The sequence below is a fragment of the Macadamia integrifolia genome, chromosome 6 (genome assembly GCF_013358625.1).
Source record: "Macadamia integrifolia cultivar HAES 741 chromosome 6, SCU_Mint_v3, whole genome shotgun sequence".
In the NCBI taxonomy this organism is placed as follows: domain Eukaryota; kingdom Viridiplantae; phylum Streptophyta; class Magnoliopsida; order Proteales; family Proteaceae; genus Macadamia; species Macadamia integrifolia.
In genome coordinates, this window is record NC_056562.1 from 25,706,637 (window position 1) to 25,729,907 (window position 23,271).

The window sequence follows — 23,271 nt, forward strand, 5'->3', positions numbered from 1 at the left end:
GTTTCAGGTAATTTGGTTGAGTTTTACATTGGGATTTAGCTACCTCACAGAAAATATTTCACAGGTGCTCAAATTCCTATCCCAACACATCAGATGGGATCACAGGCATCATCAGTAAATCCCAAAAAAATGTTGGGGAAAGGGAGCCATTAAATCATTTATCCTCCCAGCCTCCCAGTTATGTCTAACCTTTGCTACAGCCCTTTTTGCCAGGAAAAGGAGCCTTAACGACAGATCAAGAAATTCAAGCTCTATCAGTCTCTTTAATGGAGGAAAGCTGCAATGCAAGCTGGGCTATTGAGCTAAAGGCTAAAGCCTTTTATCAGCCACCTCAAGAAATTATTTTCAACATCACCCACATTATCATTAATAGAAACTGCATCGTTGTTGCCATATTATCAATCGATATGGTGGAAAACTATCAAAATGCAAACTGAAGGTTTGCATGTTCTTAACATCTTTGCCATGCGTTTTTTTTTTTTTTTTTTTTTTTTTGGGGAGGGGGGGGGGGGTTGGGGTTTCCCTAGGTGATCTCTGCCTTTCAAGAAGCTGATTCTGATTCTTCCTGTTCCAGAATGGCCGATTAACATTCTGTTCGCAAGGTTTAGGCAGAATCTGACTGGGTCTGATCCATTTAGAACCTAATCGGATCTGAATTGGCTGGACCTGATCTGGATTTTGATTCTGATTCTAATAACCTTGAGTGGAACAGAATGGATGGTTATGCGAGGTTTGCTGTTTTGGCTGTGCTTTTCTATGCCAGTTTGAATTCGAATTAAAATAGACAGAATCTATTCGAGTCAAGATGTTTGTTTTATGGGGAAAATTTAGGTCTCACCACTTGGTGTCATTTAGATTTCATAAAAACTTCACGCGGTACGTGTGGAGGATGTGGGTGTGTCCATGTGATATTGGAGGACCTTCACATCTATCTCATAATAATTTGTATAGAAAAAGAATTGTCACCTGATAGTGTTTTGTATGCTCACAAACACGGAAAGTGGAATCAAATTGTGAAAAGATGTTCATGGCCCCATTCCACTGCCCCATATGTGTGGGTGTAAATAACAGTATTGGTTAACATACTTTAACATAATTTTTGTTCCATGATGGGCATGACTTGCCACGAATATTCCTTTTCTAAATTGCAAACAAGAGAACTCTTATTACTTCAATAAAATTATAAGAATGATACATTTTTTTTTGTTTTTTTTTGGGGGGTGGGCCTTTGAGGCACTTTTTTGTTTGTTACGAGCTGAAACTTGATCAATGCGGTGGGTTTATGGTCCTGTAACCATGGACTTACTGTGCCTACCAATTGGCAAGTAGTGATTTTCTTTTCTGTCATATAAATGTTGAATAATCTGGCAACTACTCAAGGCTCTTTATTTTGGAGATGTATATATATATATATATATTGTCTAGTTGTAACTTGGGTAGGTTACAAAAAGCTTGTAACCTAGGTAGGTTACAAAAGGCTTGTAACCCACTTCTAAGTTACCAAAAAGTTTTATAATGTGAAAGAAATGATTGGTTCAAGAGGATTCAAAAAGTAATTTCATGTGTTTATATTCCCAATTAAAACTCAAAAGCTGTTGCACCATTTTTTATGACAGTATTTAAAAAATGATAGAAATGGAATTTTATCCTCAAACAGACCCATCACTACGTTTGAAATCTAAAATCTCAATTTCTCGTCTCTCTAAAGTCCAACATGGGATTGAAAAAAAAAAAAAATTATACTAACCATTGAGTGATTGGGTCTATTGTTTTGAGTAAGGGTGTCCATTTTCAGTCTAAGGGTTGGACTAATCAAGAGAAACGTGAAACAAACCTTTATTGATTTGAGTTTTTATCAAATTGGTAAAAAAATCGAATTGGACCAGATCAAGCGAATTGAGACCGTAAAAAAACTTATAACAACTTTAAAAAATTACTAAAAGAGAACATATTACCTACAAGAGGCCATTAAGTCAACTCAATAAAAATCGAATTGGTCTGAATTGAAATTGAATTTTGATTTCAGTTTGGCCTAATACTAGATAAAATCTAGATCAAAGTGACCAAAATTGGAAATGGATCAAATCAATCACAAAAACCTTATAATCAGCCATTTTGAAACAGCCTGGATAGGTAATACTATGGTCAATTTGGATCGATATTGGTTTATTCAATCAATGATAAAATACCAATGATTTTAAACTCGAAATTGAGTATCAAAACTATCCCTCTAGTGATTCCAATTCTAAATTGACCATTCTAGAAATGCGGGAGTTGGATAGTTCACCACCAATTCTAATCCAAATCGGCTAATACCAGAATTTTAACTTAAAATCAAAGAGTGAATTAGTCCCTAATGAGTCTAGTCTAGATCATATCCGAATCAATCACAAAAATGCTTGAATTGACACTAAGTTCTAAAAGCCAACAACCCAATCCCAAAAATCCTAGATATGCCCTTCTATAATGATTGGAATTAGGATTGATCCGAACTAGCCAAATCAACTAGGGATTTTAAACTTGGAATTGGAGATCGAACTGATCATGGTTTCAAGTATCGGTCTGGGATCGATTGTATCGGCTGAGACCGATCCTCGATCATAATCGTTTCAGGGGTAAAATAGGTAAAAAGTAGTAACTTTTATAAAAATCAGGAGTAAAATAGGCCGATACCCACCAATCCCATCTGATCCGGATTGGTATCAAATCGGCATCAACAGAGATCGATATCGATACCGTCCCCTACATCCTTGGAATTGATTCCTATAAATTTTGATCCAAATCGAATCAAAATCGGATCGAAAAAAACCCTAGAATCGCCCTCAAATCTTAAGTCCCATGATCTAGTCCTATAAACCTTATAATCGATTTTAAACACATAAACAGAGATCAAATCAATAGCTGGCAATATCAATCCAAATCCAAATCAAATTGGAATTGACCAGAATCAATTCCAAAACCCTTAGAATCAATTTATAAAATATATTATAATTACAAAATTTCACATGTCATCATTATAAGAATTGCTTTATCAAAAAAAATAAAAGCCTACAATATTGCCATTCGTCATCTTCTTGGATTTTTCCTTTCTTGAAAACACTAGCATGTTTAATACAATTGATTTCGAGAGAGAGAGAGAGAGAGAGAGAGAGAACTATCTTACCGACCTCATCTCATCTCTGATGCACAACAATAGAAATTATTGCAATATAATTGATACATGAATTTTTGGGAAGAGGTTTTATTTTCTAAACTTCAAAAAACAAAAATGAAGTCCACCAGAAGTTTTAAATCCTAAAACTCAGAAATGTAGGTAAACTTTGAGATAAAGAATCTTGGTGCTACCTGATTCACTGGAGATGATCTCGCCGAACTTTATGCCATAAAAACCAGCCAAGGTAACAGAAAGACTCGTGAGGAGGAAGACGATCAGTTGGGGCGAGGGGTTGTTCGGGTTGTTTGGAAAGAGTGTATTCATGCTCAAAAATACCCCTCGTTTTACCGTTTAAATCAAAATAACGATCCAAAAAGTTGAGGTTGAATTTATTTTTTTAATCTTAAAAGCAATCACAAAATGACAAAATAATGGTGACACAGTAATTTACTTTTTGACCTTAAAAACAATCACAAAATTACAAAATAATGGGGACAGTAATTTAGTTTACAAGGTTCTTGTAACCAGGTTGGTTACATTTAGACATATATATTCTGGTACTTTTGGAGTTGTATTTAATACCTGGGCTCCCGGTGGGAGAGATGTAAGAAAATATTACCGACTTGACCCTTATCTACGGGTGTTATCAAGAGAACATCACATGTCCTATTCATTAACAAACACTTAAAAGTTGGCTCAATGTTAAAGCTCTTTTATATTGTAGGTCAAGCTTGGTTTCCACATTGTACATGTACACTTAACAGGTCAATTTTGGCTAAGATTTAAAATTTTTTAACACAAAAAAGAAGAACAATTAAATACACTGACATTTGATTGATGGTTAATGTACATTATCCCCAAGCTATATAGATATAACAATTGTAAAAAAAAAAAAAAAATTTATTTCATTTTTGATCGCTAAGAAAATTATATACACAATGAAATAAGATTGCAGCAGAGCGGGGGAAAGGGTGCAACAACAGTGGAGATAGTGTGATTGCAATAGCAACCAATTGAACGGCTGAGATGGAAAGAGAGGGATCCGACGGCTAATAAGGTGGAACATTTTCCCAATAAATAAATAAACTGCTATGCTCTAGTGGTCCTTATCTTAATAATCAATGTCTGTTTATAATATTATTACATGGTTATCTTTCTGGGGATCTAAGGTTAAATTGGTATTTATATGAAAATCAGTAGAACCATGTCCATTAAACCTCTCTCCCACCATAGAGGTCTGACGCATGCCAACCATAGGAGTGAAGCTCAAAGAGTTCTACTGTGAAATTTAATCTGTCTTCCCTATAATTATCTCATCATCTCATCTAAACTTTGCCCACTGTTTTAAGAATTTCCTCAAGATTTTAAAAGCTTCAAAAACCCCTAACTTCTAATAAAGGCTCGTCCGACTCATAGTGATCTATCTCTTCTGTTTGCTCATGAGAAAACTGGGTACATAAGTGTGTGAATGACTAGAGTATTGAGTATTGAAACTAACTTGGTATGCTAACTTTTTCACGGTATTATTTATCCTTAAGAACCAAAAAGACTAAGACTAAAACCAAAATAAATGCCATTAACTAAGGGAAATGACTACAAACAGGTGATGTGATATGTATAAGCAGATACATCTTAAGACGACAAATCTAAAATACTACCAATAACAAGCTCGTAGCCTGTATTGTATTGAAAGAACAGTAAAAGGCATAATCCTGCACGCTGGGGAAAAATCAACTCATGCAAAGACCTGCAGCATGTGAGATATTTTACATAAAAATGATTACAGGAAGTACAGATTAAAATCCAAGTATACAATCTCCTAAATGGCAGTCTATGGGGCTACTGTAATTTACATCAATATATTTCTGAACAACGGTTATAAGGAATTAACAGATTGGTCAAACAGGAAACCCTTTTTAGTACAAGAGTCGAATTTAATACCCAGAAGCCATACTTCGCTGAACTTATGACTGCTGCATTCTGTATATCATAGGTCTAGAGCCAGTTTGGAGTTATCTTGCTTGACATGGTGTTCAAAGATGGATTATCTGTAACCTTGGCCAAAGAACGGTACTGCAGTTTGACACTCTCTGCGTTGTCTAATGTCTTCACCACATACCTAAACAATATTTGGGAATTTAATAAGGAACCAAGCCTCATCAATAATTGTAACTTTGAAAGGGGAAAATACCTTGTGAAATCAATTCATCATGTAACCAACCAACGGGGATGCAACAACTTTTTCTTTCCAGAAGAAACTTATAACAATGAATTGGTAGATTTTAACAAACCAATCAATATAAGAATGGAGAAATTTCAAATTTTCGTACGCTGATAGATTTCAAGTAATTTAAGTGGTTTGTCAAGCCCACAATCAAATCCCAAGCTCAAACCAGGACAGGTGGCTGAAGTCCAGCATGGTAGGGTCTATCCAACCTAACAATTTCAAAAAAAAAAATCCTATTTCTGTCCTCTATATTAACAGAAACCAATCAAATTTAAAAGACCTGGAAGAGGCAATAATAATATAGTTATTGTATATATTTTCCCCTCATGTTTCTTGGCAGGTTGCAATCTCATCATCCTACCCATAGTTGTCACGGCATCCAGGGTGACCCAAGGGTTGAAGGGGACCTGGGCACATGGAAATACCAACAAGGCGCCTGGGTGACAACCATGATCACCAATAGGTGCGGTTTGCCAGTCCATTAAAACAGAAAAAGACATGTCCATGTTTAAGGACTAAACCACATAAGAAACATTCAGCAGCATGTAATAAATAAATCAAAACGATCCTGAATTGAGACAAAAGTTAGAAATGTGCTGCACTTAGAAAGCCTCAATTCAAGCCATAATCTCACGTGATTGTAAGAATATCCAAGAATAATCCAATTCTGTAACCGCCATACCATTGGCAGTGCCTCACAATACCATAATAGGCTCCAAGAACATAACAATTTCATACCATTTAGTATCAAAATTAAATCACTGAGCAGTGTCATGAATTTGCAATAGGGCCATGGTACAAAGCAGATAAAGGGCAACCAAAAAAGATATACAAAAATTAAATGGAGACCACCAGTGCTGCATCTTTAATGTTCAATAAATGAACCAGTTAAAACATCACCTACTGTGAAAATTATATAGAAAAGAACAGGAACTGTTGTGAGTATAACCTTAAAGAAAAACAAACTAAAGATGTAGATAATTATAAACCAGTAAAGAATGGAATAAAGTAAATCCAAGGAAACAAGTAAATCAAGTATTGCATTACTCAATTTATTCACGGTATAATCTTTAAACAGAAAATGACGTGAATGATAATAAACCAGTAATGAAATGGAGCAAATCAAATCCATGTAAAATAACTAACCATCCATTCAAGCATTGTGTAGTTACAACAGCCTCACGTCCAACAAAGCGTTGTGGTGTCCTCTTGTTCCCCTGCTAGTCTTGATGCATGTTACTTCCCAAAGAGAGAGAGAGAGAGAGAGAGAGAGAGAGAGAGAGAGAGAGAGAAAAGAAAAGAAAAAGAGAATACAAACAGGTCTCTGAAAACAACCTTTATGATAACCCGATCAGTGACAGCAAATGGAAATTGAACACCTCTACCCCTTGAATTGTCCACCGCAAATGGGTCACCATAACTAAACTTTTCCTGTAAGAATAAGGAATCAGAATTTCAAGAGTCAATGCCCTACATGAGAATATTCTCACTAGAAACTATATGCTAATTACGTTAAGCATGGTTGTCAAGGCGGCCTTCGTTGAAGTCCCCTTGGCATCCTTAAAATCCTTGGGTCACCTAGATGCTGTGACAACTATGACGCAAAGGTCCTGTCAGATACAGCCCCCCATGTCTGTGTCCTTGGTAACATATTGCTAAAGGTACAAATCATAGACAGCACAAACCTGTTCAAATCTGTCCCTTCTTCTCTTTGAACGGTAAGACAGAAGCTCTTCTTCCCGGCGAAATGCTTGAACTGCAGAACGGAGAGCTATAGAAGCAAAGGAAATCAGTACCCACCACCTTTTGCACCATTTTCATTGGTTATGAAAAATAAAAATAAAATCCAGTCACTACGTCAAATTGAAGAACAAGATGTATGCAGAATATATTGTGAAGTGTATGGTGCAAGGGGTCCCCCCCCCCCCCCCCCTTTCTTTGTTCTATCGGTACTAGTCTTATTAGCTATTAGTGTTTGGTTAGAGTTGGTCTAGTAGAGTCCTTCCAGATAGAAGAGATAAAACAGCTGCAATCTACTAATACTATAGGACATATGAAAAATAATAGAGATTGAAATAGCTCCATTGAGTCCAGACACAAAAGAGCCCAGGTTAATTAAATATTATGAAGAAATGCATGTTATAAACTTATAATAAATAGAAATTGATACTCTTCAACTATCTTAGAGATAATAATGACTGTCTACACTATACACACAAAAAAGGAACATCCATGATGACTTACAGAGGTTTGGTGCCACTGATTCTTCTGAAACTGGCTGTGAACATGTATAGCAAGCTTTCTGAAACATGCATGCAAGAAGAAAATTAACAAAACTATTCAATATCCATATAACAGTACAAAAAGGACGGAGCATTAGGAGTTGGAGATATCGTCTCTGAATGTGATAACTTCTTATGCAACTTATAAATCCAACCCATTTAATAATCAGCTGCAAATTAGGTGATCAAATAAGCCCAAGACATGAATAATTCACAAGATGAGTTGGTAGCTCAACCAATCTTATGAAATGACATAGCTTTCCATACAAGTAAAGCAAAGATTGCAGGTTCCCGACTTGCATGGGTCAAATGCAAATAATTTCATACTAATCTACACGGTGGTTGTAGACTGTTTAATCTTTAGGTTTTATATATTAAAGAAAAGGACTTCTTAATTATTAGATAAGGTTCCCAACTTTGAAACTATGGCACCAATAAGATTTTGGGAAAAAAGTTTCACATTCAATTGGAGGGGCCAAACAAATGAAGAGTGTTAATAATCCCCTTGAAACTAAACATTTTTAAAATCCCTATGATTTTCTATGGTATGCAGAAGATAAAATTGGATCAATTTAGATTATGTATTAAGAATACTAAAGAAAATAACAACTCCAGAGCAAACACCATTGTGGAAATGAAATAAAAGCAATCAAAAGAATTTAGATTTATACTCTATGAATTTCTAACTCTACATCAAGCAAATGGTGCACAGTGAATTGAATTTCTTCCAAGGGTAGCTTTCAGAGGAGATGGGTTAAGGCATTGCAAGGACAAGTGGGTTGGAGTGTGAATGTCTCCCAACATTGCATAGGGTGGTGACATGAAATAAGTCCACTAGCAAATAGTGGTAGTGATGATGCACGAATAGGTATTTTGTGTGACTGATCTCAGGAGACATTTGTTTGATAGGGAGGTGGAAGGCTGCTTAAAACTTTGTAAGTATTGTATAACCAGCATAAACCTTAGGGGTCAGACACAAGTGCTTTGAAAGATGATAAGAAAGGGATGTTTTTGGTCAAAGCAATAATGAAGTGCTTTAACTTTGGTGCTTTACATGAACAACTCTCTAACAGAGTTGCAACTGCCAAATCCTCTAGAAAGTGCATGCTGCATTATCAATTTGCCATCTGATTAGAAACCACCGTTCTTCAAATGATTAACTTTGCTAGAAAGGTTCAGTGGGCCTTGTCGGGTCTGTATCACAAAGGTTATCCTCAGCCAAGAATGAAGATGATATTGACAGCCCAGCCAAGAATCAGTTTGGGCACAAACGGGCAAAGTCTTACAGTAACTCTTTCTGTATGCAGTCACACAAGGCATTTGGAAAGATAAGAATAGAAGCATCCACGAGGATGAAACTAGAATTACCCGTAGTTATGCACAAAAAGTTCAATGGAGTTCAAAGATCTGATTTCAGACATAACATAATCTGATTTGTTAGGACCTTCCTTATGGAAAGGGTTCTTCATTTTCCTTTTTCTTTTTTCCCCCATTTCCGTTGGAAAAAACACATTTGAAGGCTTCAAAAATTTTCAATGGTATCCATGTAATATTTTTTGGCATTAGATATTAAAAGAAAAAAAGTAACATACTATGGCCAGTTATGTTTCCAACAGCAAGCATGCCACTGTCTATGCGCACAAGGTCCAATAAATAAGGAGTAAATCATCTCCAATGTAAGAGGTCAAACAGCCAAATCTTCCGTCGTCCACCACAATTTACAAATAGAGGTATCCAATAAACACTATGGCATAGTGAACTTTAATGGTTCACGACCTGCCATGTGGCACTACGTGGATGGCTTCCTGTCATAGAGGAACCCCGAACCCATATCACTGGTGAAGGATCACCCCAAGATGAGCCGAGGAAGTAGCTCAAAGTTATAAAGATGTCTCGTATTTTAATTTCTTTTTTTTTTGGGGGGGGGGGTGAGGTGGGGCTAAACTTTTAACCGCTTTCCATACTCATGTTGTGGACAACATTTTACCAGTGAAGATAGGTGTGACACTCCCAATCACATGGACCTGCTCATGTACTGCCACATGGCAAGTCATGAACTATTAAATAGCAACCCAATGCACAAGGCTCCCGCTACTGCAGGGTTTGGGAGGGGCAATGTACACCATAGTTGTCACGGCTCCAATGCGAACCAAGGCGGTGGAGGGTTGTCTAAGCGCTTAGGCGAGAAGGCGCCCACCTTAAGGCGAACAAGTGTTATTTTTTATTTTTCCTATTTTCTAACATTATTTAGTAAGTTATATATACCTTGTATCATAAAAAATCAAGATTAAGCCACATCAAGTCATTAAAAATCAACATTTAGCCACATCAAATCATAAAAAATTAACATTAAGTCATATTAAGTTATAAAAAATCAACATTTAGAGAAATGCTCTTATTCTATAATAAGTTTGAAGGGTCAAATGATTTTATTTTTACATGAGACTTTTTGTATTAGTTATAACATAAAACCAACTTTCTAACAAGTCTAAGATTACTTTTTTTTGAGTTGCAAGGACAAATTTATGCTCCAGTCAAACTTATTTTTAAGTGTGCGAATACTGTCAAAATCGCCTGAATGAAAATAATTTTATGAATATCAAAACAAAATATTATTTTACCGAACTTTTGGTTTTTCGCAATGTTTTAACATGATAGAATTTATAAAATTTTCATAATTGAGAAAACCCCCAGCATTTAAAAGTTGAAAATCGTCCCTATAACCAAAATCCAGTTTTTATTCTTGGATTGGGGGGTTGACTTTTTATCCTTTTGGAATTTGATTTTTAAACTATTTTTATTGGATTGAAATATGGGGTATTTGCTTATTTATGAATAATATCTTAAGTAAATGAAATATTAAAAACATTTACTTGAATGATATTTGGCATAAATAAGTACCAAAACACAAGGCGACATGCAGTACAACATGGCGGCTGTCGCCTAGGCCCCAGGCAAACCGCCTGGAAGCCTAGTCGTCACCTTGGCGACGCCTTGACAACTATATTGTACACAGACTTACCCCCTGGCTTCCCAGGAGGGGCAAGTCATGGACTATTATGTAATTAAATTCACTCTGCAGCATGAACTGTAGAAAGACCCTCCTATAAAATAGTTAACACCAAATTCCTATAAAGAACATGATGTAAGAAATACCAGTTCAAATCCTTCAGATAAAAACAAATTGGTGAAATGAGACACAAAAATACAACAGACAGAAAAGCATAGTGAATAATACAAAAATAATAGATGGGGAACAACAAAATAATCCAGGCAAAGCTGCAATAAACTTAAAAATCATTGAAAACCTGAAAACATACAAAAACAACAGAGCGTAAAAGGAAAAAGGATGCCAAGAGACAACTGAAAATGCCAGCAATCAGGGTCAAACTACAATGTTGTAACAATGAAACAATAGAAAAGTTCAATAAATTATCTAATCTATTTGCATATGAGAAGCAGATTTCATGGTCCAACTACAAATTTAAGCAAAGTTACACTTTCCTCTGTGTAGTTTCATCCATCACCATTTAAAATCTAGATTTTCCAACTTAAGGAAAAAAGATGCTATCCCATAACTTGAAATGGTCAAATGAATTATTCAAGAAAAACCAGTGGTTAGAACCCACCATTCTAAGAACATTCTGCATTCCACCACTTCCGAAAGAATGTCCACAAGGCAGTATCATTGCATCATCCATGAGAGTCCCACTACATAAACAGAACAAACCATCAGGGAAACAATAATGAATCAATCTATTTTTATAATAGCTGATTCCAGGGCTAAAACTAGTCAGCCAGTGTCCTCTGGAATGCAAATATTAGATAAGAAAACCAATAATTCAAAATGCTGAGCAATTCACAGAGTCATCACCAGTTTCAGCGCCAGGAAGTGTGACATTTTCTATTGTAGAGGAATTACACTCACATCGACAAACACAAACAGCTTCAGGCAATCATAAGTGCATAGAGAGAGGGTAACAAACTGAAGGCCCCATATTATCAACCATCCAACTGGAAAAATCTTATTCTTAACATAGATTCCATACAATCCTAAAGGCTCCACACAAGATATCATTCATACAACGACAAGAAATTTCACCATATTGCTGCTCATTATGTGGAAAGAAAATTACCTGAATCAAGTTAGATTTGTATTATCAAGCAGCAAATAAGCAACCTGTGCAAGAACAAACAGAAATCTACACAAGTATCGGTCCTTAAAATGGCCCTCTACACAAAACTCACCCCTCCCCCTGTGCAATTGCCAAAAGAAAATGGATAACTCAACCTTCATATACAGAATCCCAATTACCCAATTAGAAAATTATTCACTCCCACAAAATTTTGCAACGTCAATGACCAACTCAAAATTAATCTCCTTAGCCTTTTTATCTGGAACAGATTCTTCCTCATCTTTAAAAATTCTCACTTTCCTTTCCATCCATTGGTGCCAGCACACAGTAATGCAATCATCCTCCAAAAGATTTGGGCTCAACCTCAAACAGGTCCCAATCATCTGTGATCGATAAAAGAGAGTCCCAAAAATCTAATCGACCCCCAACCGACACTCCACAGAGATGGAATGAAGCCAAATTACTTTTCAAGAAGAGATGGTTAACACCTTCAGTTTCAGCATAAAAACAACATATATTCCCGTTCTCCACCCCCTCCTAATAATCAAGATCTTCTCCTATGAAAGAGTCTGCATAAAAAAGGAAAACTTCAGCCAATGGTTTCAACTTAATTTATACATGTAGGCACTACCACCATTGTGAAGCATCTTAAAGAAAGTGCAACTAAGGATTTGCCCCTCTGATTACAACCCCACAGCCTCATGTCTCCCAACTCTCTTCCATCAGCCTATGCCACCTAACTCCACCGCTCTCTACTTCCAATCATCAAGTTCCTATAGATAGTAGGCGGCCCAAACACTTCTATCCTCAGCCAACTCGATCTGATCATCCCGATGCTGATCATCTCACCATTTAATTTAGTGAAGTAGTCATACTTGAATTTGTGACCCCAAATTTGATGCAGGGGAACGTAAACAATGTATGTCTCTCTGACAAAATACCATTAATATTCAATTCAAACTTGAAACTGGGGAGAAAACCTCCTAAACTAAAGTAGTTGAAACATGGAGAAGATCTTAAGGCACTTAGCAGACAAAACAGATGAGTAGGTCAAGGGAAACAGCTTATTTGCTTCCCCTATAGAAGCAAAAACATCTGTTCATACATCCAAGGAGCCAATTATGCTAGCAATGATTCTAAAAGCTCAAGTTTCCAAGGGCATCTTAAGAATTTCCATTGACAATGTTACTTTAAAAACTAAATAAAAGTAGTTAGAAATGGATACAATAGGATAACTAATAGGACACTTCCAAATGATACAGGGGAAAACCGTAAACTGTTTTCCATCATGGACATGTCAATCTTTTCCCAAAAAGAGAAATGTGGAAAATTTCATCACCACAAGATCCAATAAGTCTTGTGATCTTGGACTACCTCCAGAGGTAAGCCCAAATGCTTCCTCAAGCAAACTTTCAATGTTCCACCTCAAATCCCAGCATTCGAACTAGTGAGCCTTATGTTGGTGTACGATGTCTTGCATTCTGTCACAGTTTAATCCAGGGAGTACTGATGCAATGCATCGACAGGCAGGACGGTGGTCCCGCTAGCCGGTTAATGGGCCGTGGGGGTTGCAAGAGGGGCCTCCTGCCCCTCGCATAGCAGGGGGTGTAGGAGGGCACAACCCCCCACTCGAATTTTTTATTTGAGGGCAATTGTGTACTTTCCGGATTAGGGTTTTTCGCTATATATTTGTAGCGAGGGTTTCTTTCTCTGTAATGCAAGCAATACTGAGAGGTGTGAGGGACGAGCGTTGTAACCCTATTCTCCATTGAATCATTGATAGTGAAGCATGATTTCATCTCACCAAGGACGTAGGCAATCTTGCTGAACCTCGTAAATCTGTGTGCATTGCTTGTTCTTGTTTTTCCATTATCTTCTGTATCGTTTTAGGGTTGCGTTTCTTCACCTTCTGGCCCCAACTTTGATTCCTATCAGTCTACTCATCTCAAGGTTCAATTTCAGACAGTGATGCCATCAAAGCGCCTAAGGATATAATGCAGCGATGCAGGACAGGCATAGAGTTCAGTAACCAGCATGCACACAAATTTTCCAAGACAAGAGTCCACGCAGCAGTAGATAGTCAAAGAAGAAACAATCAACAGAAAAGTTCAGCAAGAGCTGCCAAAATGAATCAGGATAGAAAGACCTTCACAAGGTTCCACTAAAGATGAAACTTTTACATAATATACTTGAGTACTTGACTAGGCCATGTATCTATAGAGCCACCATTGCTGGTCTGATAATTTTGGTGCAGCTTCTGCCAAGCCAACTAGAATATACATACCCCAAAAACAAGCAGTAAATAAGAAATCTACAACTGAAAATAACTTCAAACATCTCGAGCCAACTGATAGAATCAAATAAAACGTATCTGAATATAAGTGAGACCATTAAAAAGTCTCCTACAAGTGTTTACTTTACAATCTGGAGTTTGATTTGGTTCAGTTCATATATAGGAATCAGTAGAATCATAGCTATAGAACTAACCATCAATTGAAGCTGCAGAACCCAATAAAATATTTAGCTCTGTCATATTGAATATCCTCTTTGTTTTCTAGCTATTTCACCACTGATATTTACAGTTGTTCATCAAGGTTTGATTGGTTTCGACAATTTTTCGTATCAGACTCCAAGGGGTGGATTATCATCCTAATTTTCGTTTATGTAATTTGGGAAAATTTAGGCCTGACAACTCTTTGATTCACTAAGTCATCCACAAGATGATTACCAACCTAAGTATCCAATGAACAAGGTGCCCACTAGAGAGTCCAAGTGATGTAACCTCTCCATTTCAGTCCTATCCTAAACCCATCTAACAATCAGTTTTGATGTGTAAAGATTTGAGAACCAAAATCAAGGAAGAAGAAATAAGAGAGAAAAGAGATTAGTGTAACTTGAGAGTCACAACCATGTGATTGGTACTACCCCTTTCAATATATAAACTAAGAATGTCAGAACACAAAAGAGGAAAGTAGAAGGCATAATTAAAAAAAGAGAAAATTGCATTGCCACCCCCTGAACTTTGGTCCTTATTCAATGCCACCCCCTGGACTTTTCGAAACACCAAAGACACCCCCTGAAAATTCAAACAATTCCAAATCAGTCCCTACCGTTAGCCGACCATGTTAAGTGAATGAAAGTTAGTTTTTTTACAAAATGCCCAAAACACCCCCAACTATTGTGAGAGGACAATATTACCCTTCCTTTCCCTTCTTCTTCTAAACCCACACTCTCCCTCTCATTCCTCCCTCATACGAAAAAGGAAGAAGAAGAAAACATGTTGACCGCTCCCCTCCGGCGTGCGATTCTCAGACCATCTCCCCACTGGTGTGCCATTCCCAGGGGGTGGCAATGCAATTTTCTCTTATTTATTTGATAGAACATTATGAATTCTAATCAATCTAATTAAAGGGGTTTTCACCAAAAACAAATCTAATTCATGGGGAAGACTGGAAGAGTTTTATTCAATTATGAATAAAAGGAAAAATATGAAGACAATAAAAGAGAAGAGGAAGAAAGAGGACAGAGTGGGCATATACTGAAAGATTCAGTGATTCCTTTGTGTTGTTGAGGAATATCCACACAGACACTCCTTCAAAGGGTCCAGATTCCTTCAAACACCTTCGCATTTCATCACTGCACTAAATAATCTACCAACCACAGCGAAAACCCTTGTAAGAATCATGATTTGTTCTCCCCCTTCTCATTGTTCTTCTTCTCTTCCGATTTTCTCTGCTACTTTCAGTGTTTCTCATCTTCCAGCTTCGGCAAGAAGTCGTTGCTGTCTCTTCTACAAACAGAAGTTCCTCTTGCAATTCACTGAAGCAAATAGGAGTGGGAAAAGAAGTGCAGCAACTCTTTCAGTGAAGAATATGGCCATTGTAGAAATAGGAGAAGAAGAGATGCCTCCTCTTCTGAAGGAAATAGAAGGGGCTTCCAAGCCTCGACGCATCGTTCTCTTTGTAGAGCCTTCTCCTTTTGCGTGAGTGTCTCATTTTTCTTTCTAGGAAGAACCCATTACGTTGAAAATTTTCTTTTATTGTTTCTGCCATTTGATGTCTTTGTGAGCAAGTTCTTTGTTTTCATTTTACTGTTTAAGTTCATTTTTTTGTTAGTTTTGGGCTTGACTCTGTGTTGGTTTATGAAATTTAGCTGTGATTCATTTGTTGTGTTATAATAGTTAGCTGCATTTTAGCTGGTTAGTGAGTTGGCTGTGATTTCCCTTAGTTTAATTGCTTCTGTAGTTTTAGCGGTTGTTTTGATGGATATTGTAAGAATTGCTGAAATTCAATTAAGTTTGTAGCTCTACCTATATTTATGGTGAAAGTTTTTGTACTCAGCAATCCACGGAAAAATTTGGTGGGTGGGCACAACTTCAAATTTCATCGTTGCACCTTACCCTAGTCTGGAAAAATACTATTATAGAGCAAAAAATCTTCTTCAGAGAGAGTACAGTCAAAAGAGGATGAAAATGTCGCATAGTTTTCGTTCCCCATTAAATACCTTGGACAGACAAGTCACCGGAAAGGAGAGGTTCTGAGAATCGCACACCGGTGGGGAGATGGTCCGAGAATCACACGTCGGTAGGGAGATGGTCCGAGAATCGCATGCCGGATGAGAGCGGTCAAGTTGCATGTTTTCTTCTTCTTCCTTGTTCGTATGAGTGAGGAGTGAGAGGGAGAGTGTGGGTTTAGAAGAAGAAGGGAAAGGGAGGGCAATATTGTTCACTCACAATAGCTGGGGTGTTTTGGGCATTTTGTAAAAAAACTAATAGACTTTCATTCACTTAACACGGTCGGCTAACGGCAGGGACTGATTTGGAATTGTTGGAATTTTCAGGGGGTGTCTTTGGTGTTTCGAAAAGTCCAGGGGGTGGCATTGAATAAGGACCAAAGTTCAAGGAGTGGCAATGCAATTTTCTCTTAAAAAAAAAAAAGAAACTAACTCTAACTTAGCTAACAACTATCCTAAACCCAATGGGACTAACAAAGATATATCGAATATATTTTCATGGTATGGAGGTATACGAGTGGTATAGAGATCTATGGTCACCCATTGCCCTCCAACCGACATACTCACTTATACACTCTAACACTCCCCCTTAAGCTGGAGTATACATATAATAAAAGAAAACTCCAGCTTAGACCGACAAGAACTACAATGAGCACAGAGAGAACTCCAATCAACCATCATAAAATCATCAATAACTCTAAAAGCAACGAAAGCTCTCCTAAAGAAAACATTCCAAAACCAACGAAAGCTCTTCCAAAGAAGGCACTTCAATATCAACAAAAGTCCTTCCCAAAGAAGGCAATCCAATAGCAACAAAAGCACTACCCAAATAAGGCACTCATATAATTTCAAAATAAAAGTGTAGCATCCAACAACATCAAAAGACCTTCCCAAAGAAGGCACTCCAACAAAAACTGTAGTTCCCAATAGCTACAACAAAAGTACTCACGAGCCTCAAACATAGATCTCCCCAAACAGACGTCTCACAGAAGATTCAATAGTTAAATAGGCAGCATCAAGTCGTTGGGGACCAAACAACATCAGGTTGTTGAATATACCAAATAACATCAGGTCGTTGAATAGACCATCTTCAAAAGATAAAACAGTTACTGAGGCAGTGGACACACACGAACATAAACATCTTCAAACGAAATAATTTTGAGCAGACAATCATGAGTAGACAATCAATCAAATTTGGCATATCATAATTTGAATCTCCCCCTCATGTGTAGCAGTACACAAGGACAAATATTTTCCAACAACCACCATCACAAAGAATCCCATAACCAAGAGCACCACAATAAAATAATTTCCAATCTCCCACTTACGGTAGCAAATCTAAACAAATAACTCCAATTACCACACATGCAAGTACAAATTTTCCAAAAAGAAGTGCAAATTCCAAATTGAGGTGATCCCGGGCCCACCAAAGTAATAATTTTCCACATACATATGCCTAATGGCAATTCTATAATTATTTCTTATAATTCCCAATTGATGCAGACCCCAGGTCCAAATACTCAATTGGATTCGGTATAGACCCACTCCAAAGTTGATGACAATTTTGTAAGTAATCCATCAATCCTGGGTTTAAAACCCATCACTGACCACAATTATAAGCCCAATAATTGAAATTGCAAAAGGGAATGACACTCTTGTAATTAATCACAAGTTCCAAAGTGGGATGGAAATTTAGTAATAAAAGGGAACTTCAATTAAAATCACAATCCAAGGCCAAAGGGTAAACTAGGAAGTGACCAAAATATAATGGCAACTAGTAATAATGAGGAGAAAGGAGGGGCAATAATATGGAAACTTCATTTTAAGAGAAAGAAGCAAAGGAATGTGGTGTACTTATAGTGCACTACAAAGGATAATCCTGGAATGGAAAAACACTCAATGGCAGGGTGTAATAAGAGAAGAAAAGGAGGGGTAAATATAGTAACTCAAATAACTAAACAAATAAGAGCTAAAGACGGTAACATGAATTGTTGTCTAACTACTCATATATGGGGTAAACTTGGAAACTCAAGAGGAAAAATCAAAACAAAGGTATAAAGAGAAGTAGTGAAGGGCATAAGAGGAAACAAACAAGATAGGAAAGTAAAAGGACAACCCACGATTGTGAGGATGTTTACCTCATGACAAAAAATAAAAATCCCTTTCTTCTTCCTTATGATAGGAAAAAGAAACCAGCAGAAATGTAGAATAGAAAGGCTTACAGTAACATCAGCCCCTCACCCAAGGCTACATATCAACGACAGATTTAGAGTTACAATTGCAATCTCCAACTCTCTCAAGGACATACGGCATCAAGCCAAGCAACGAACCAGGAAATCTGCAACTATTTTCTGCAACCAAGTTTTGACGGCAAACATGGACCAGATTTGGTTCCTCAAACTAAAATGGCAAGGCTACAAGGCAGGTCATTTTCCTCCCTCGACAGTCCACGGTGGAAACCAGAAATCAAACTACCAGTACTTTGAGAGTTGAGACCAGCTGGGAGCCTGGGATAGAGAACAGATCGATAGAGAACTACCACAACACAGATGTGAAACAGCATGTGGGTTGAAGAACCTCCAACCAAGAGACACAGCGGGGAACTTGATAGCAGAAAATAGGTCTTCTTCTTTGTACTGTTGAAGAAGATAACAGTAGCAGACTTTGACGACTAAAACCCTAGGTAAATCTCCTCCAATGCGAAGGAACCCTAAAATAGCAACAAGAATAAACTGTGGGCAGAAGATATCTTCAGAAACATCAAAATGGCAACAACGAACAAACAATACCAGACGGTAGCAACTGGGTCGAAGAGAAACACTAGTAAGAAACAACCTCTCTCTTTTTTTTTTTTTCACCAACAGTAGACAAACACATTTAACACTTTTACTTTTTCTTGTTCTTCTTCTTCTTCATGGCTTTGATACCATGTAAAGATTTGAGAACCAGAATCAAAGAAGAAGAAATAAGAGAGAGGCAAAGAGATTGGTGTAACTTGGGAGTCACAACCGTGTGGTTGGGACTACCCCTTTCATTCAATATAATTAAGCTATTACAATGTCACAACACAAAAAGGAAACTAGAAGGCATAATAAAAAAACTCTTACTTAGCTAACAACTATCCTAACCCAACAGGACACTAACAAAGATATATCAAATATAATCCCATGGTATGGAGGTCTATGGTCACCCATAGCCCTCCAACTGAGTCACTGACACACTCACTCATACACTCTAACATGATGGAATTAGATTTCCTCAATCCTAAACCCATCTAGAAATCAATTTTGATGAAATAAGATAACTGTGTTTATGAATCCTAAGTTGAAACCCTAAATGTTCTGTCATACTTATTCAGAACAACCTTTCTTCACCCTCTTTGCTCGAGTGGCTAGCCTATCCTTCTTCAATTTGGTAGGAAGCTTTTCCCTTGGACCCATAGCCCACATATATTGGATCATAGTATCTACTCGACATTATGCTTGTAGCATTGGAACAAATGTTGCCCTGCCCTATGAAATCATCTAAAGATACTCTTAGCCAAAAGACATTGGACTTTCCTAGTTGAAGCCTATTGGAACATCAATAGAGATGAATCACCAATGCAGTGCTAATTTTGAACTAGTGAAGTCTGCGACAGGGTCGCAGGTATAAAAACAACTCACATGCATGAAATTTTGGTCGAATGGTCTATTTGTTGAGGAGAACAAGTCTGTAAAATATTATACTGGTCTAATGGTCATATTTGAAGATATGCAATACTCTCTAAATAGCAGGTAACCAAAATTGAAAATCATATTTAGAAACCAATAGAGAACAGCAACCCGAAACCAGAATTTTGAAAGCCAGAATTGGAGATATCAAGGAATTACTAAAATAGCAAGTAGCAGAAATAGAAAATTCAGACTTAATAACTCATAGAAATAGCAACTAGAACCCCAAAACTGGAAACATACAATAGATTTAATAAGAGCACATGGCTATGAACCACGGTGTCGGGGGTTCAAATCCCTCCTCGCCCACAACCAGCCCAAAAGGGAAGGAACATTCCTTTACCTCTGGGGGTAGGAAAATCATGATTGGGATAGTGACTCCATTCGACTCTATCTTGGGGATGTGACTGAGTGACTTGAACTGTCATATCAAATTGATCTTTGATGTTTTTCGCTTAGGGCCACTCCACTAGGACTGTCTTGTGTCCAGAATTCTAGACACACTATTTAAATAAAGAATACAACTTACTAAAATAGAAACTAAACGATAATGGGAAAAAAAATATGGTTCACTGAAGCTGGCCGAATAGGGGAACATTTTGGTTCAAATTTTTTAAAGTTGGGTTCAGATGGTATGACCGGTTCAGTTTTCTTTTGACACCCCTAGTTTGAGGGTTGATCTGACTGCTCTATTGGGTGGCTGACACGAGTGCATGGTGTAGACTGTAGACATGGACAAGGCAACCCCAAAAATCCAGAAACGAGGTCACAGATTTGTAAATTAAATTGATCAATTATGATTGATATGTATTTGAATATCTCCAAGATAGGAAATCCAAGTTCCCTCTCATAAATGAAATTTAACCTCACTGAGAGACTGTGATGCTTAAATTAAGGAAGAGTACTTTCTATTGCCTCTCTGTATGTTAGGTAAGATAAAACTATGCAGTGAAAAGGTAAATGTTGGACAGAGCAACCAGTATATGCATTTAGGTGAACTTTAAACATGCTAGTAAAGAAAATCAAAGAAATAATCAACAAGAAGATTAGGATAGAGAGGAAGCACCCAAGTAGGACCATATTAAGTTAGATTAAAGATGGAAGATGACACAAAGGAGTGTCCACATAAGTGTCTGACAAAATGTGTGGACGCTTAGTCAGACTATCTCTGTATTGCCTGAGCGGGGCACCACACTTAATATTCCAGACAGATTGATTTCCAAGTGCTCCATAAAGTTGGATTGTCATGTTGTGGGAGATGAATTGCAATCAATGATTACCGCTATTATCAACCTGAGGATGACTAGGTCCATGTTGTTAACGAAAACTTCAGTAGGAACCCCAAAAATAAGTATAGAACCTAAATTAGGCATTAGAATACACATATATTAGCTAGAAGTAGAGCATTGCAATGCTATTGCATTTGTAAAATCACAAGACAGTTTTTTTTGGTCCCTCATTTGCCTCAAAAATGCTATGCTTAAGTCCTGGTATGTTAATTTGTGAGTTTCATTCGCTCAATAAGATTAAATTTGATCTAATCAACAATTCTTCTCCCTCTGTCTGTATAAAGGTATATGAGACTATTGGCCAACGAGAAGCCACCACATGTCTAAGATTTAACTTTGAAACACAACATCTATTTGTCACCAAACCCATGGCTAGAGAAACTAAACATTTCTTCAACAGATTTTAATTGAATGGTCATGCCAGGAGTTCAGTTGAAGTTCATGTAGGCCATAAAGTAATTAGCCTACCATCCACACATATGATGTGGATGGTAGCAGGCTAATCCTATTCTGCTAATTTAAAAATGTTCACACACGTCAGTTTAAGATATAATTTTGAAACATAACATCCCCTCGTCATTACAACCATGTTAAGAAGAAAGCAACATTTCTTAAGTAGATTTAATTGAATGGTGCCAGGCATTAAGTAGTAGTTCATGTCAGGAGAGCAAAGTAATCAGCATGACATTGGTGCATATGATATGTACATAAAGTACAGCATTCTCTTACAAAATGAATATTCTGAGCCACTTACGTAAGGGGGTCTGAGAGAATTGCCCTTAGAGATTCTCCTGATTCACTCGACAAAGAACCATCTTTTCTCCCACTAAACCCACAACCATTATCCCCACCCATTTCCTTCTGTGCAAGGACAGACCCATCAGACCCTTGAAGAAACTGAGAGTCATACATATCAGGTTCTGCAATGGTGACTGCATTCTCAAATTGGTTGACCCTTGCTTGCTGATGCAGTTGTTCACTTTGAACAACGTTTCCGTCCTTCACCAATACTCCCCTACCTGAACCTATTCCCGACATAAAACCCCATTTAAAAACACAAGAAGACAATAGTAAGAACAGAAGAAACGAATTGAACTCCCATACCGAACGAAGAATGATGCTTCTGCAAATTTGCTTTCTCGTTGCGTAATTTCTCCGAACTACTATGTACACTACTGCTGCTATTGTTATTCTTATTATTGCCATCATCGGCAACAACCAGGCCTTCCACTTCACCATCACCTTCGTCAACCTCATCTTCATCATCATCCTCATCATCATCTTCATCATCCTCCTCACCTTCCGATCCATCACCACTAGGTGTCCCAGTGCTTCCATCCCCATTATTCCAGTTCTGATTCTCCGGTTGCTCCCGCCGTCCCGGTGAGCTATCGAAGATACTACGACGAAAGTCCAACCCTGGAGCCGACCTGAAAAACCGCTCTCTCTCGACCGAAAACATCTTCTCATCCACAAAACCGCTTACTTCTCTGGTTTTCCGACCAGAGAACTGCAAGGCCTCGTCCTGGAAAACCATCTGCGAATTCAATCCGTTCTCCATCCGCTGCGTTGGAACCAAATCCATATCTTCGGATGCCATTACTGCAACCTCTGGAACCCTAAAGCAAAGCGAAGACAGCCATGGTTAGCTTCTGAAGGAGCAAGAAGCGAACGCAGAGAGAGAGAGAGAGAGAGAGAGAGAGGTATGACTCAGAGCTCGAAGAGCGACGTGGGCGAATTTTACCGTAGAGATTGACAGTTCTGGTCGTAAATTAAAGTTAAAAGTAGGGCTATATTTGGCATTCATTTTCCTCTTCCGATCGGGAAGAGTAATAAGAACTTTAGAAGAACCGAGATGTGAGGGGTTTTCCGGTAATTTAGTGGGAACAAAGGGGCCCATCAGGAAATTAGTAAAGGCATTGTTTGTTTACGCTTTCGAGAGCAAGAAATGATTTTAG

At 37.6% G+C, this 23,271-nt stretch overlaps 1 protein-coding gene across 2 annotated transcripts; it reads right to left on the reverse strand.

Annotated features, from left to right (window-relative positions):
• Nucleotides 1-4,874: 4,874 nt before the first annotated feature.
• LOC122082721 (U-box domain-containing protein 62) lies at nt 4,875-23,055 on the reverse strand. 2 transcript variants are annotated; one of them, XM_042650460.1, is made up of 8 exons: nt 22,418-23,055; nt 22,068-22,332; nt 11,293-11,374; nt 7,626-7,683; nt 7,067-7,152; nt 6,717-6,812; nt 6,528-6,598; nt 4,875-5,273 (listed from the first exon to the last, which is right to left on the reverse strand). In XM_042650460.1, exons 1-8 carry the CDS (start codon nt 22,911-22,913, stop codon nt 5,150-5,152), a joined length of 1,278 nt encoding a protein of 425 aa, XP_042506394.1. In that variant the 5' UTR covers nt 22,914-23,055; the 3' UTR covers nt 4,875-5,149. The 2 variants fall into 2 exon arrangements, with proteins under 2 accessions (XP_042506394.1, XP_042506393.1); XM_042650459.1 differs by having other exon boundaries at nt 22,068-22,338; nt 22,418-23,048.
• Nucleotides 23,056-23,271: the final 216 nt, after the last annotated feature.